This window comes from Anomaloglossus baeobatrachus, unplaced genomic scaffold (assembly GCF_048569485.1).
Source record: "Anomaloglossus baeobatrachus isolate aAnoBae1 unplaced genomic scaffold, aAnoBae1.hap1 Scaffold_203, whole genome shotgun sequence".
Classification (NCBI taxonomy): domain Eukaryota; kingdom Metazoa; phylum Chordata; class Amphibia; order Anura; family Aromobatidae; genus Anomaloglossus; species Anomaloglossus baeobatrachus.
In genome coordinates, this window is record NW_027441973.1 from 177,534 (window position 1) to 191,632 (window position 14,099).

General features: G+C 45.5%; 1 protein-coding gene across 1 annotated transcript; it reads right to left on the bottom strand.

Annotated features, from left to right (window-relative positions):
- Positions 1–454: 454 nt before the first annotated feature.
- On the bottom strand, positions 455–13,490 carry LOC142261040 (uncharacterized). The gene is made up of 3 exons (XM_075332086.1): positions 13,411–13,490; positions 13,123–13,213; positions 455–2,115 (listed from the first exon to the last, which is right to left on the bottom strand). The coding sequence occupies exon 3, from the start codon at positions 1,816–1,818 to the stop codon at positions 580–582; it is 1,239 nt and encodes a 412-aa protein (XP_075188201.1). The 5' UTR covers positions 1,819–2,115; positions 13,123–13,213; positions 13,411–13,490; the 3' UTR covers positions 455–579.
- Between the last annotated feature and the right edge of the window lie 609 nt (positions 13,491–14,099).

The window sequence follows — 14,099 nt, forward strand, 5'->3', positions numbered from 1 at the left end:
GGGGTGAGGAAGGGGTTAGGGAGATGGGGGATGGGAGGGAAAGAGGGATTGGGGGGGATTAGAAAAAAGTCGGGGATAGGAACGGGTCAGGAACAGGACAGGAAGATCTTCTTTCTTTTTTTTCTTCAGGTCTTCTGTCAACAGCAGAAGTGGTGGTGGTACAGGCTAAAATCATCTGTGGCACCACTAGGTCCAGCAGATCTGCAGCAGAACGAAACAATGACCCCTCTGCAAGTTGGAATCAGGCACAACAGAGCGGTCACTGTGAGGTCACACTGCATGTCTGTTCTCTGATTGGTGCGACCGCGCATCATCGTCTGATAGCTCCAATCAGTTCTAAGGCTGGTGATAATGCCTTAGCCTAGCTCCTTAAATTCAGGACATGAAGATGATATAAACAGAATTTAATTTTCAAATAAAACATTTTCTACATTATGGATATGAAAATGGCTTCTTCTCACCCATGTGCGCTCTTTAATGTTTAACAAGAGCTGTTTTGAAAGAAAAGCATTTTCTACAATATCAACATAGATATGGCTTCTTCTCTATGTGACTTTTTCATGTTTAATCAAATATGGTTTAGACAAAACTTTTCCCACAGTCTGAACATGAAAATGGCTTCACCTCTGTGTGAGTTTTCTGATGTTTAGCAAGAGTTGATTTATCTGCAAAACATTTTCCACATTCTGAACATAAAAATGGCTTCTCCCCTGTGTGACTTCTATGATGCACTACCAAAGTTGATTTCTTTGTAAAACATTTCCCACATTCTGAGCATGAAAATGGCTTCACTCCCATGTGAGTTCTCAGATGTTTAACAAGAACTGATTTATCTACAAAACTTTTCCCACATTCTGAACATGAAAATGGCATCTCCCCTGTGTGAGTTATCTGATGTTTAGCAAGAGTTGATTTATCTGCAAAACATTTCCCACATTCTGAACATAAAAATGGCTTCTCCCCTGTGTGACTTCTCTGATGTACTACAAAAGTTGATTTTTTTGTAAAACATTTCCCACATTCTGAACATGAAAATGGCTTCTCCCCCGTGTGAGTTCTCAAATGTTTAACAAGAGCTGATTTATCTACAAAACATTTCCCACATTCTGAACATGAAAATGGCTTCTCCCCTGTGTGAGTTGTCTGATGTTTAGCAAGAGTTGATTTCTTTGTAAAAGATTTCCCACATTCTGAACATGAAAATGGCTTCTCTCCTGTGTGAGTTATGTGATGTATAACAAGAGAGTTTTTATTTGTAAAACATTTCCCACATTCTAAACATGAAAATGGCTTCTCTCCTGTATGACTTCTATGATGGATAATAAAATCATGTTTCCGGTTAAAACACTTTCCACAATCTGAACATGCAAATGGCTTCTCACCTGTGTGAGTACTCTGATGTCTAACAAGTTTTGCTTTTTCTGCAAAACATTTCCCACATTCTGGACATGGATATGGCTTCTCCCCTGTGTGAGTTTTCTTATGTAGAACAAGGCTTGATTGACCATTAAAACATTTCCCACATTCTGAACATGAAAATGGTTTCTCACCTGTGTGAGTTATGTGATGTATAACAAGAGATTTTTTGTTTGTAAAACATTTCCCACATTCTGAACATAAAAATGGCTTCTCTCCTGTATGTCTTCTCTGATGGATAATAAGATCATGTTTCCGGTTAAAACACTTTCCACAATCTAAACATGCAAATGGCTTCTCACCTGTGTGAGTTCTCTGATGTCTAATAAGTTTAGATTTTTTTGCAAAACATTTCCCACATTCTGGACATGGATATGGCTTCTCCCCTGTGTGAGTTTTCATATGTAGAATAAGGCTTGATTGACCATTAAAATATTTCCCACATTCTGAACATGAAAACGTCTTCTTTCCTTTGGTAGTTCTAACATCCCCTTCTAGTACTTTTATTTTCTTTAATGGTCTGTGATGAATCAGAAAATAGAACCTGCTTTATAGGATCAGGCGATAGATTTTTGCTGTGAAGCGCCAAGGATAGAGCTGGGATAACGTAATGTTCTTCATATGTTTCTTGTGGTACACCAAAATCATATGATTCAAAGTCTGGTGTCAGAAGTCTCTTTGATCTACTAATACAGTTACCTGAAAAGAATAACATTTGTATTAATTTTTCAGTAAAATAAACTTGTAAAAAAGGTTTTTTAACTATATAAAATGTCCATTAAAATTGCATGTCATGTTGCAAAATTTTAATATTCACTAAGGTATTTGGGACAAAACAAATCACATTCTAATCAAAGACCACAAAGCAAGGACCACTAGATAATGAACTCAGGCCACAGAATCGGCTATAGCAGTTTCCATTTCAATGTTAAATTCAGCATCTTCCTAGGTTCATGTCTCAGAGTGTCAGTCACCACTATTTTGTAGTAAGACAGTCAGTAGAGAATTATAAATGGCCCTGTCAGTCAGTAGTATTAGAACAAGGCTCCATAGGTCACTCGCTATCAGCGGCAGACCCAGAATTACTCACGCTCATGAGATATTCCGTACCTGCCGCTGACCAGGAGTGACTTATGGAGCTTTGTTTTGAGAATGGAATGAGGCTCTATAGGAATCAATGAGCACCGTGGGACATTACACCATTGAATTACGTCAGAACCTCAAGGATTTCTGTTTAAATGAAAAATTGGTGAATGAAGGAGTCCTCATTCAAATAAACTATTTTTTGCTCTTTGTATGTTTTTGGTTTTTTTTTTAAACTGTACACTTACAAAGTTAGTCATGGGGGTATCTGATAGAAGCTTCTCCATTACTAACCCCTGGGCTTTATGCCAGCTGTCAATACACAGCTGACATCAATCCCAAAAGTATTATTAAGATTGCCACCGCACCAGGGCAATTAGGAAGAACCAGGAAAAGCCTCAGAATTGGTGCATCAGACCACCGTTTTTTTTTTAAATTATTTAATTAAGTAATAAAATAAAACTGTGCGGGGTTCCCTTTATTTTTGATAGCCAGCCAAGGTAAAGCAGACAGCTGAGAGCTGCAGCCCGCAGCTGTTTTCTTAAACTGCACTTGTTATCAAAAATAGGGGTGACTCTCACCCCACGTTATGTTTTTATTTTTGTTTTATTTATATTTGTTCATGGCAGCGAACAGGCATTTTCCCCATGCCGAAAAGCTTACTAATTGGCTGCGCTGCAGCCTTTCAACGAACTTTATTCAGCATCCGAACTTGGACACTAGTCTGTGTTCAAGAACCAGACAGTAGGTATCCTGTATGAACCACGAACTTTACAGTTCAGGTTTGCTCATCTCTATTTCTTAATGCTTCACAGGAATTAAAACAATGTGGAAATAATAAATGAAAAATGTTTATTTTCCAAAAAACTGTTACTTTAGCCCCAAATTTTTAATTTTTACTACAGTAACATAAAAAAGCACAAAAGAGGAATAAATATCATTATCATTAAAGAGAGGAACTGCAGCTGTACGTTACCTAGGCCAAAAACTACTACTCTAGCAGGATACAGCTAAGCCCCCACTAGGTGGAGGCATCACAGGTACAAGAGAAGCAAATCACACACACACTTCCAAACATGGAGGGGGCGATTGCTGGATGGTAAAACTGCACACTGATGGCTTACATAGAGCGCTGTTCACACTTGCAGATGCACAGTCACAAACCCGCAGCCTATTAGGCGATGCCCATACTATTAGATCAGGAGGGCTGCCAAGCCGTACTCTACTGCGCATCATACAGGGACAGAACTCTAATATGCAAGGCTCAACAAAAAGGGCCCTGGCTGTGTCCTGTACAAAAAAATCTGAGGTTTTTTGTTGGTGTTATGGCCATAAGACTGAAGCCTACAACCCTCATCACGGGAACCTCATGCTTGTAGGTCCCTACACTATATTGTATATAATATAAAATAGCAAAAGAGAGGAATAAATATCATTACTTACAGCAAAGATGGAGCTGCAGCTGTACACTACCTAGGCCAAAAACTACTACTCCAGCAGGATACAGCTAAGCCCCCACTAGGTGGAGGTGTCACAGTTGCAGGAGAAGCAAATCACACACACTTCCAAACATGGAGAGGGCGATTGCTGGATGGTAGAACTGCAGACTGATGTCTTGCATAGAGCACTGTTCACGCTTGCAGATGCTCTTTCTGTATCCTGCTGGAGTAGTAGTTTTTGGCCTAGGTAACGTACAGCTGCAGTTACTACAGTAACAGAAGAAAATGTACCACACAATTTGATGTTCAATTCCTCCTAAGTAGTGATGGGCGGTGTCGCAGAAAATCGGGATCGTCAGGTCTGACTGGATTGAAAAAACAAAAAAAAAATGTTTTTGGCTCGGACTTGATCCTGGATATCTGGCTGGCCTCCAGTCCCCATATAAGTCTATTGGGACCAGAATCCAGCACTTAAAAATGGTGGTAGAAGGGATGGGGTATTGGAGCAAGCGTGCTATACTTACCTACGTTCCGAAGCAGTTGTAACTGCCTCCAGGCTGCTCATTCTACTTCCGGGGCCGCTCATTAGCCTCATACTTATTCACTGTTTTCCCCAGGAGTCCTGGAGTCTGTGATTGGTTGCAGTCAGACGTGCTTTCAGTCTGTGTGACAGCGTATCTGGCTGCTTGTAATCACAGACCCTGTCTGCTAGTCTATATCATGGTGTAAAAAGAAATAAATAAAAAAATTGTTGTATTTATATCAGCACAGATAAAGCACACGGCTACAAGCTGCAGCCCTCAGCTGTACGCTTATCTTGGCTGTGTATCAAAATAAAAGGGACTGCATGCGGCTGTTTTGTTGTTTTTATTTATTTCATTTTGTATTTAAATACCGTATTGTTTGGATTATAAGACACACTTTTCCTCGTAAAAATTTGGGAGGACAATGAAGGGGGCATCTTATAATACGAATGTACTGTAGCTTACCGGGGGTCGTGGAGAGGGGTCAAAGGAGAAGGGGAGATGTTGCGGATGGAGGTCTGTGTTGTGGGCGGTGCTGAGCGCTGTGCTGCCAGCGGTGAGGCAGGGGTCACCATTCTGAAAATGTCAACGGTGCGGGCTTCAAATAATGGCACCCGGAGTCGGCGTGTGTGCAGTTGGAGCTTTCAGTTCAAGATCTCATCTGCGCACATACCGCCTCCAGCCCATTGATTCCATGCAGCGGACTTAACGAAAATGGGGCCGGAGCTGGCGCGTGCGCAGATCAGATCTCGGCTTGTCATTGAGCTGAAAGCTCCATTTGCGCACCTGCCTACTCTGGGTGCCATTTCTTTAAAACCTGCACCACAACAGTTTATGGATGCTCCTCCTGTCTCACAGTGCCCGCAGCGAGTATCAGGGACACACACTGCACTGCCCGCAGCATCACCCTACTCCACCACTACCCCTGCCTCCTGTGATCCCGCTGCACCACCGCTGCCGGCCACCCTCCGGTAAAACAGCACCGGATTATATGACGGACACCATATTTTTGCCCTTTTTTCTCTAAATTTGGTGTAAGTCTTATAATCCGATACGTCTACTAAAAACGTAAAGTACGGTAAATAATTTTTATAAATAAGGCATAAGATCACCCCCCCAATTTTGAAACCCAGCCATGATGAAGCCGACAGATGGGGGCTGGTATTCTCAGGCTGGGGAGACCCATGCTTATTGGGCCCCCCCAGCTTAAAAATAGCAGCCCCGAATTGTCTGATCTATTAGCTGTGACAATCCCGAACTTTACCTGGCTCATCCCGATTGCCCTGGTGCGGTGAGTAATAAGGGGTTAATAACAGCCCATAGCTACCACTAAGCTCTAGATTAGTAATGGGAGGCGTCTATGAGACCCCACATCACTAATATGTAAGTGAAAAGAAGTAAACGCAAATACCGAAAAAAAATCCTTTATTTGAAATAAAATACAAAAAAAAACCCCCAAAAAACACCCTCTTTCACCCCTTTATTAAAGTTCCGAGATCGTCACATCTAATGGACACAACAAATCTGGGCAGCTGCAGGCTGCTATTTTTAGGCTGGGAGTGCCCAATAAGCAAGAGTCTCACCAGCTTGAGAATACAAAAGCCCAGATATCGGGGCTTTATCATGGTTGGGTATCAAAATTGGGGGAACGCACACCGCTTTGAAAATTTATTTAAAAAATTATTTATTAAAAAAAAGCTCCATGCGTTCCCCTCTTATTTTGATACACCGCCAAGATAAGTGCACGGCTGGGGTGCTGCAGCCTGTAGTCATATGCTTTATCTGTGCTGGGTATCATAATATGGGGTCCCTAAGCCAATTTATTTATTTATTTTTACACCATGATAGTTACCCGCAGACAGGATCTGTGATTGCAAGTAGTCAGACGCTGTCATATAGGCTGGAGGCACGTCTGACTGCAACCAATCATAGATGCCAGGACAGTCAGTGGGCGGGGAAAGCAGTGCATATGGATGAGCAATAATGAGTGGCCCCGGAAGAAGAATGAGCGGCCTGAAAGCAGTTACAGCCGCGCCAGAGACTCGGTATGTATGAAGCATTTGCTTCATTCTTATTTTCTACATTTTACCTTTTATTATTTTTTATTTTTTTTATTTCCCGAGTGCTGGATCCAGTTCATTAGCCGGAATTCCTGGGCCTCGCTCCAGCACTCGAGTAATTTTGAAACCGCATGTATCTGGACTTTTACAGTCCAGGTCCGCACATCACTACTTAAAAGGAAAGGAGCACCATATTATAGTGTAGACTTTGGTGAAATGGTTTGCAGATGAAATGTTACATTGTCAGTCAGTGAGGAGACAACAGCAGAACCCTCCCGTGATCCTAATTTACAAACTACACCCCTCAATGAGTTCATCTAAGGGTGCAGTGATCATATTGACACCACAGGTGTGTCACAGAATTTTATACTATTGAACGGTGAAGAAAAAATAATTACATTTTTACCATAAAAATGTAGTTTTAGCTCTAGATTTACATTTTCACACAGAAAAATGGGTAAAATGACCCTAAAATTTGTCACACAATTTGTCCTGAATGTTGGCTTAGGACAGCAAAAGAGCTCTCTGACTGTTGGAGAACAGATTTTCCTAGAAGAGTTTGCAGACTCCATATACAGAGCTATTAAGTGCCAGAGGAACAGAATACCCTTTCAAGTGATCCCATTATGGAAATTACACCCCTCTGTGAATTTATCTATAGGTATAGGAATGATTTTGACTCCATGGATGTTTTCCAGGAACAAGTAGCAAAAGATGTCGCTGAGTGAAAATCTGCCATTGTAGTGCTTGCACATTGTAGTGCTCAATACATTATAGTGTATGTACATTGTGCCAAGCTTGTGCTTCTGGAGATATGCATCTTTTGAATTAAGTGGGCTGTCATCGCTACAGTACTGACAAACATGTGGACAAAAATGTGGTTTAGGCACACTCAAAACATGGGGCTCAAAACATGGATTTGGAGCGCAGAATTCCCAGGATTTCTTTTGAGGGGCATGGAGCCATCTCATATTTCCTGATCCTTTGCATTCCCATAAACAAGGAAACCCTCTATATTTCCGTTAACAGATGACTGCATAAGTGGGGACTTGTGGGTTTTTTTTGTGCAAAAGGATAAAGATGAGTTGAAAGTTTTTAGTTTGAAGATTTGACATGACATATTGGATGACATTTATCCTGCGTTCTATGGTAAGCATCAGGGTTTCCATCTAAGTCTTCAAATGATGTGATTCAGATGAAACCTCTGAGGGATCCATTTACTATAATGAGGCATTCAGAAATATGTTGGACTCTGTCTGGCCTCTGATATGTGGTGTCCAACTTTTCAAAGGTTCACAAAACTGTGGCCAACCGCACTTTTATGCACGCTTAAAAAGATGGACACCACCAGATCATGCCAAGCCAGATGGCATCCTGTTACGCTTCCCGTTTATGGGGATCTGCGTGTCTCCTTATCTTTTGCTGTGGTCTGGCTATGTTATTCTCTTGGTCCCAGGTCTGTGTGGCGCTGGAGACTATGTTCTGATTCCATGCTACTGAGCATGTGCGAGCGCTGGAGACTAAGTCCTATCTTGGAGCCACTGCACATGTGCGGGTGACATCATCGCTGACACGAGGTCACATGTCTCTGACACCTTCTAAGCCGATTGGCCGCTGGTCATGTGCTTATGACGCTTTGCTCTGTGATAGGCCAGTGTGACGTCATTGCTGACGTTCTCGCAGCGGATTGGCTGGTGCCCTCCATCTTGGATGAGGCACAGAGTCTATATAAGACCCTGACGCACGCTGCTCAGCGCTCACTCCTCTTGGTTCCTGCATAGGAGTAGATGCTCTGTGCATGTCCCTTGCGGCACCTATTGTCTATCTAGGTGAGCGTTATCGGTAGGGTAACGCCCTTGTACCTTGCAGCTTATGCTGTGGTCCGTATCCTCGCACCTTAGTGGAGCGGACACAGGCAGGTGCTTGCTCCACATGGTCTGACTGGGCCTTGTGGTTCTACTCTGAGGTGTGCGCTATCGGTAGGGTAGCGCTCCTGTACCTTTCAGCCATACTGTTGTCCGTGTCCTCGCACCTTAGTGGAGCGGACATAGGTAGGTTAGGTGGTCGTTGCCTTCTAGGGTAACGCTCCACTACGCTGCCTCCTGCAGCAGTCCGTATCCTCGCACACTAGGGGAGCGGTCATAGGCAGGAGTTTCAAGCTAGCAGCATTGCTGCTGTCCGTATCCTTGCACCACAAGTGGAGCGGACATAGGTAGGTGCCATATTGCACACACTACACCTAGTCTCTGTGACTGTTAACTGAGACAGGTGCTTTCACGCTCACAGAGTGTGAGACTTCTTTGCACTTTTACAGTATGTTGTATTCCTCACTCTTTTGCATTTCCACTCCTATGTTATGCTAATAAGGTAGTCGCTGTGACTTAAACAGTATACGCCGCTATTGGCCTTGGTGACACTGTGACGCAACAGTGTCAGTACCGCTTTGGTGGTACAGGTTTTCCCTATCCTCTGCCATACTCTGCAGCAGAGCTCTGCACGGTGGACCCTGACTGTCGGATAGTCTTCCATTCCCTTATTATCCGACAGCCCCCGTAACACATCCAGTGTCTCCGTCTGTCTCATTAGCAGCAGTTTATTATCTGTGGTTCCATCTGAATTGCGTACTTCAGAGATTTACCTGGAAACCCTACTGTAAGCACTCAGTGTAGAGTACAGGATAAAAATGAGCTGAGCCTTAATACAATTTTTGGGAAGTAGAATAAAGAAATCAACAGCAGATCAAGAGTTTGTTTTGTTTTTTATACTATTCGTAATGCGGTTTAGTGATTAGATGGCTTTAGTCTTCGAATTATTGCAATTACAGAGCTATCAGATTTATTAAGTTTAAGTTTCGCTACTGTTACACACTAAAAAACTCTATTTTTATAAAAAACCTTTTTCATCACTATATTGTGAAAGCTCTAATTTTTCTATGTTTCTGCCTCACTGGTAAAACATATTTATTGCAATATATGTGCATTGTAGTAACACCTGTTAGATCATGCTCCTGGCATGGTCTAACAGGACACCATAGCTCACAGATTAGGAGCTCATTATTTGACCTCCTGCTTTCATGGCAATAATCGGGACTCAGAGAGACATCGTGAAAGTGCTGATCAGGTAGGAGAAGGAGCCCCCTCTCTCTCCTAACCTTCTAAATGCTACGTTCCCTAGATAAACAGCCAGGGGCGATGCGGGCACCAGATCTGGCTTTTACAGCAAGAGCTCAACTATCACTTAATCCAGGGGTGGGGAACCTTTTTACTGCCGGGGGCCATTTGGAATTTCCTACTAACCTTTGGGGGCCGCACAACATTATCAACCTGAAAAATAACCCTGCTATATTTGGTCAAACGATTAATTAACTCACCCCTATTGTGGTGGCCGGAGCTGCTTCTCTTTGGTGCGATTGTGATGTTCGGTGATATTGATCATCTTGTTTCTCACAGCTGCTTTTCCAGGTTTGTCTCTGTCTGGAGATGCTGGGGGCATACACATCACAAGAGGGGCTGGGGCATACACATCACAGGAGGGGCTGGGGCATACACATCACAGGAGGGGCCAGGGCGCATAAATTACAGGAGACACTGGGAGTACACATCACAGGAGGGGCTGGGGCATATACATCACAGGAGGGGCTGGGGCATATACATCACAGGAGAGGCTGGGGCATATACATCACAGGAGGGGCTGGGGCATATACATCAGTAGGGGGCATGGACAGCCCTGGCGGTGGCACAGACATGACTGGGGACACGCACAGCACTGGGTGGCAGCACGCACTGCACTGGGTGGCAGCACGGACTGCACTGGGTGGCAGCACGGACTGCACTGGGTGGCAGCACGGACTGCACTGGGTGGCAGCACGGACTGCACTGGGTGGCAGCATTAGGGAGACAGACAGGTCTGGGGGAACATAGACATCAATAGGAGAGCACGGACTGGGGAGCATAGAAAGCAGTGGGAGGGTACAGACAGCAGTAGCGAGTTAAGAGCACTGAGGGGTGGCACACAGCACTGGGGAGCATGGACAGCATAAGGGGGGCACAGGCAGCACTCACCGTAGCATGGACAGCACTGGTGGCAGCATGGACAGCATTAGGTGGTGCGGACAGCACTGGTGGGGGGGCATAGACATCACCCAGGGGGTACAGACAGCACTAGGGGGGGCACGGACAGCAGTGAGGGGTTACACCGCGCTGAGGGGGTACACAGCACTAGGGGGTACACACAGCACCTGGGGGTACACAGCACTGGGGGGTACACACTGTACTAGGAGGTACACAGCATGAGGGGGTACACACAGCACGAGGGGGTACACACAGCACGAGGGGGTACACAGCACGAGGGGGTACACACAGCATTAAGGGGTACACACAGCATTAGGGGGTACACACAGCATTAGGGGGTACACACAGCATTAGGGGGTACTCACTGTACTAGGGGGTACTCACTGCACTAGGGGGTGCACACTGCACTAGGGGGTACACACTGCACTAGGGGGTACATAGCACGAGGGGGTACATACAGCACGAGGGGGTACACACAGCATTGGGGGGTACACACTGTACTAGGAGGTACACAGCATGAGGGGGTACACACATCATGAGGGGGTACACACAGCATGAGGGGGTACACACAGCACGAGGGGGTACACACAGCACGAGGGGGTACACAGCACTAGGGGGTACACACAGCATTAAGGGGTACACACAGCATTAAGGGGTACACACAGCATTAAGGGGTACACACAGCATTAGGGGGTACTCACTGTACTAGGGGGTACTCACTGTACTAGGGGGTACACACTGCACTAGGGGGTACACACTGCACTAGGGGGTACACACTGCACTAGGGGGTACATACAGCACAAGGGGGTACACACAGCATTGGGGGGTACATACAGCACGAGGGGTTACACAGCACTGAGCGGGGGGGGGGCAGCGATGGGTTGAGTACTCGCAGTGAGGGGGAGGGAGAGTCACACACACACAGCACAGTTTCGGGAGGCTGGTAAACCTGCTGCAGCTCTGTGTGACTTTATCGCAGCGTGCTGCTTACCCGCCCACCAGAGCACACAGGCCGGGGATAAGCCTAGAATGTATGGGCTGCAGTCAGGTCCTGGAAGTCAGGATCTGGAGAGAGCCCGTACATTCTAGCATCTACCCACAGGGCATCAGGCAGTGGGATTTAAAGGGCCGGCAGCCGGGAAAAGCGCGGCTGCCACCAAAGCACAATGGTCCCCGGGAATGTGCCCGGAGGCCGCATAAAAAGTCGTCACGGGCCGTATACGGCCCGCGGGCCCGAGGTTCCCCACCCCTGACTTAATCCGAGCTACCAGCTGTGATCGTGCTGGCACAGCTCCTGTACCGGCATAATCGCCAGAACGTACCATTGTGTCCATTTCCGGGATTGTTCTTTAAAATAAGACGCACAGTGTCGGAAAGGACTTAAAGGAAACCCATCACCAGGAAAATACAGTCCAATCTGCAGACACCATCTTAGGTGGGCTTTGCACACTACGACATCGCAGATGCGATGTCGGTGGGGTCATGTCGAAAGTGACGCACTTCCTGCGTCGCTCTCGACATCGTAGTGTGTAAATCCTAGATGATACGATTAACAAGCGCAAAAGCGTCATAATCGTATCATCGGTGTAGCGTCGGCGAATTCCATAATTACGCTGACGCGACGGTCCGATGTTGTTCCTCATTCCTGCGGCAGCACACATCGCTGTGTGTGAAGTCGCAGGAGCGAGGAACATCTCCTACCTGCGTCACCGCGGCTCCCGTCGGCTATGTGGAAGGAACGAGGTGGGCGGGATGTTTACATCCCGCTCATCTCCGCCCCTCCGCTCCTATTGGCCGCCTGCCGTGTGACGTCGCAGTGACGCCGCACGATCCGCCCCCTTAATAAGGAGACGGTTTGCCGGCCAGAGCGACGTCGCACGGCAGGTGAGTGCATGTGAAGCAGCCGTAGCGATAATATTCGCTACGGCAGCTATCACAATGATATCGCAGCTGCGATGGGGGCAGGGACTATCGCGCTCGGCATCGCAGCATCGGCTTGCGATGTCGCAGCGTGCAAAGTACCCATTATAGAGCTGAGTAGAGTGATTTATAGCATTTCAAAAAGAAAGGGTGTAAATACTTAAGCAACCACATTATTTTAGTTATTTTTCCACTCAAAAAGATTTCAGTTTGTTTCTTCGTCGAATTGTACAGATTATGGGTGACATTAAAAGGTGGAAAAAGTTCTGAAATTATTCTTCTTCGTAGGATTATTGTAACATGACAAAAGCCTGGTATTTTATCAGGGGTGTTCAGACTTTTTAGGTCCACTGTATATACATCTATTAATATGGAATACGTGTTCATTTTGCAATAGATTGTACGGTTTCCATGTTCATTCTATATCTAAATAAGAAAGGATATTCATTCCACTATAAACTGCACATTCTCCATGTCTAGGATGTACGGGAAACCTCTTACACCTTATTTTTAGGACAAAAATGTTGTTCTTTCTTTTTAGTCCCACATCGTAGCAGCTGCTGAATGAGCAGAATCTGTGACTTCTCTGCATTTAGTGGTCACTACTCACCTGCACTGTCATCTGTAGGACTCTCCTCTTTCCACCGCTCATCACCCCTCAAATATGTCTCTGTAGTATTAATATGGGGCAGATCTTCCCCCTGAAACAAATATTGTAAAAGTCACAGACAGATGGAGAAGTCCCATCTATGATCAGCTCTAATCCTGCCATCTCCACCGCTCTCATTACACAAGTATAACACATATAATACTGGAGGATAAAACAAGACTGAGCCCAAGACCTTCACAGCCGTCTACACATCATAGGGAGATTTCATGGCTCCTTCTCTCCATCTACCTGATGATCCTGAGGAACGTCGGGATCTTCTTGTTTACAGTCCTGTGGGAGAAGAGGACAGGGACATCTCTCTGGTGTTGTCCTCTTACTGGATAGAGCTGGAGGAGACACATACAGGGACTGAATTCATTCCTTACATACAGATAATTATAGGCCGTGTGTATTTAGTCCTGTCTATTACCTGGTGATCTGAGGGGCTGGGGAACCTCCATCATGACGTCCTTGTACAGATCTTTGTGTCCTTCTAAATACTCCCACTCCTCCATGGAGAAATAGACGGTGACGTCCTGACACCTTATAGGAACCTGACACATACAATGATACCGTCACCCCCGATCCCTTCATAGCGTTACTGTATAATGTCCCAGCATTCCCAGCAGTGTCACCTCTCCAGTCAGCAGCTCAATCATCTTGTAGGTGAGTTCTAGGATCTTCTGGTCATTGATGTCCTCATGTATCGGGGGGTGAGGTGGAGGCCCCGTGATTGGGCTCAGGGGTCTTCCCCATCCCTCAGACACAGGGGCCTGACAGCGCTCACTAGAGGTCTTCTTCACTACTGTGTAATCCTGGTTATGGAGAGACACAGTAATAAATCTCACTCCAGACATTTCCAGAGTCCTCACCTCTCCAGTTCTGTCCATCTGTTATTCCCATAGATAAGAATGATGTAATGTGACGTCATCAGAATC

Bases quoted from the DNA above. Each gene is read 5' to 3' on its own strand.
- LOC142261040 (XM_075332086.1), bottom strand. From the start codon at position 1,818: ATGAAAACTCACACAGGGGAGAAGCCATATCCATGTCCAGAATGTGGG.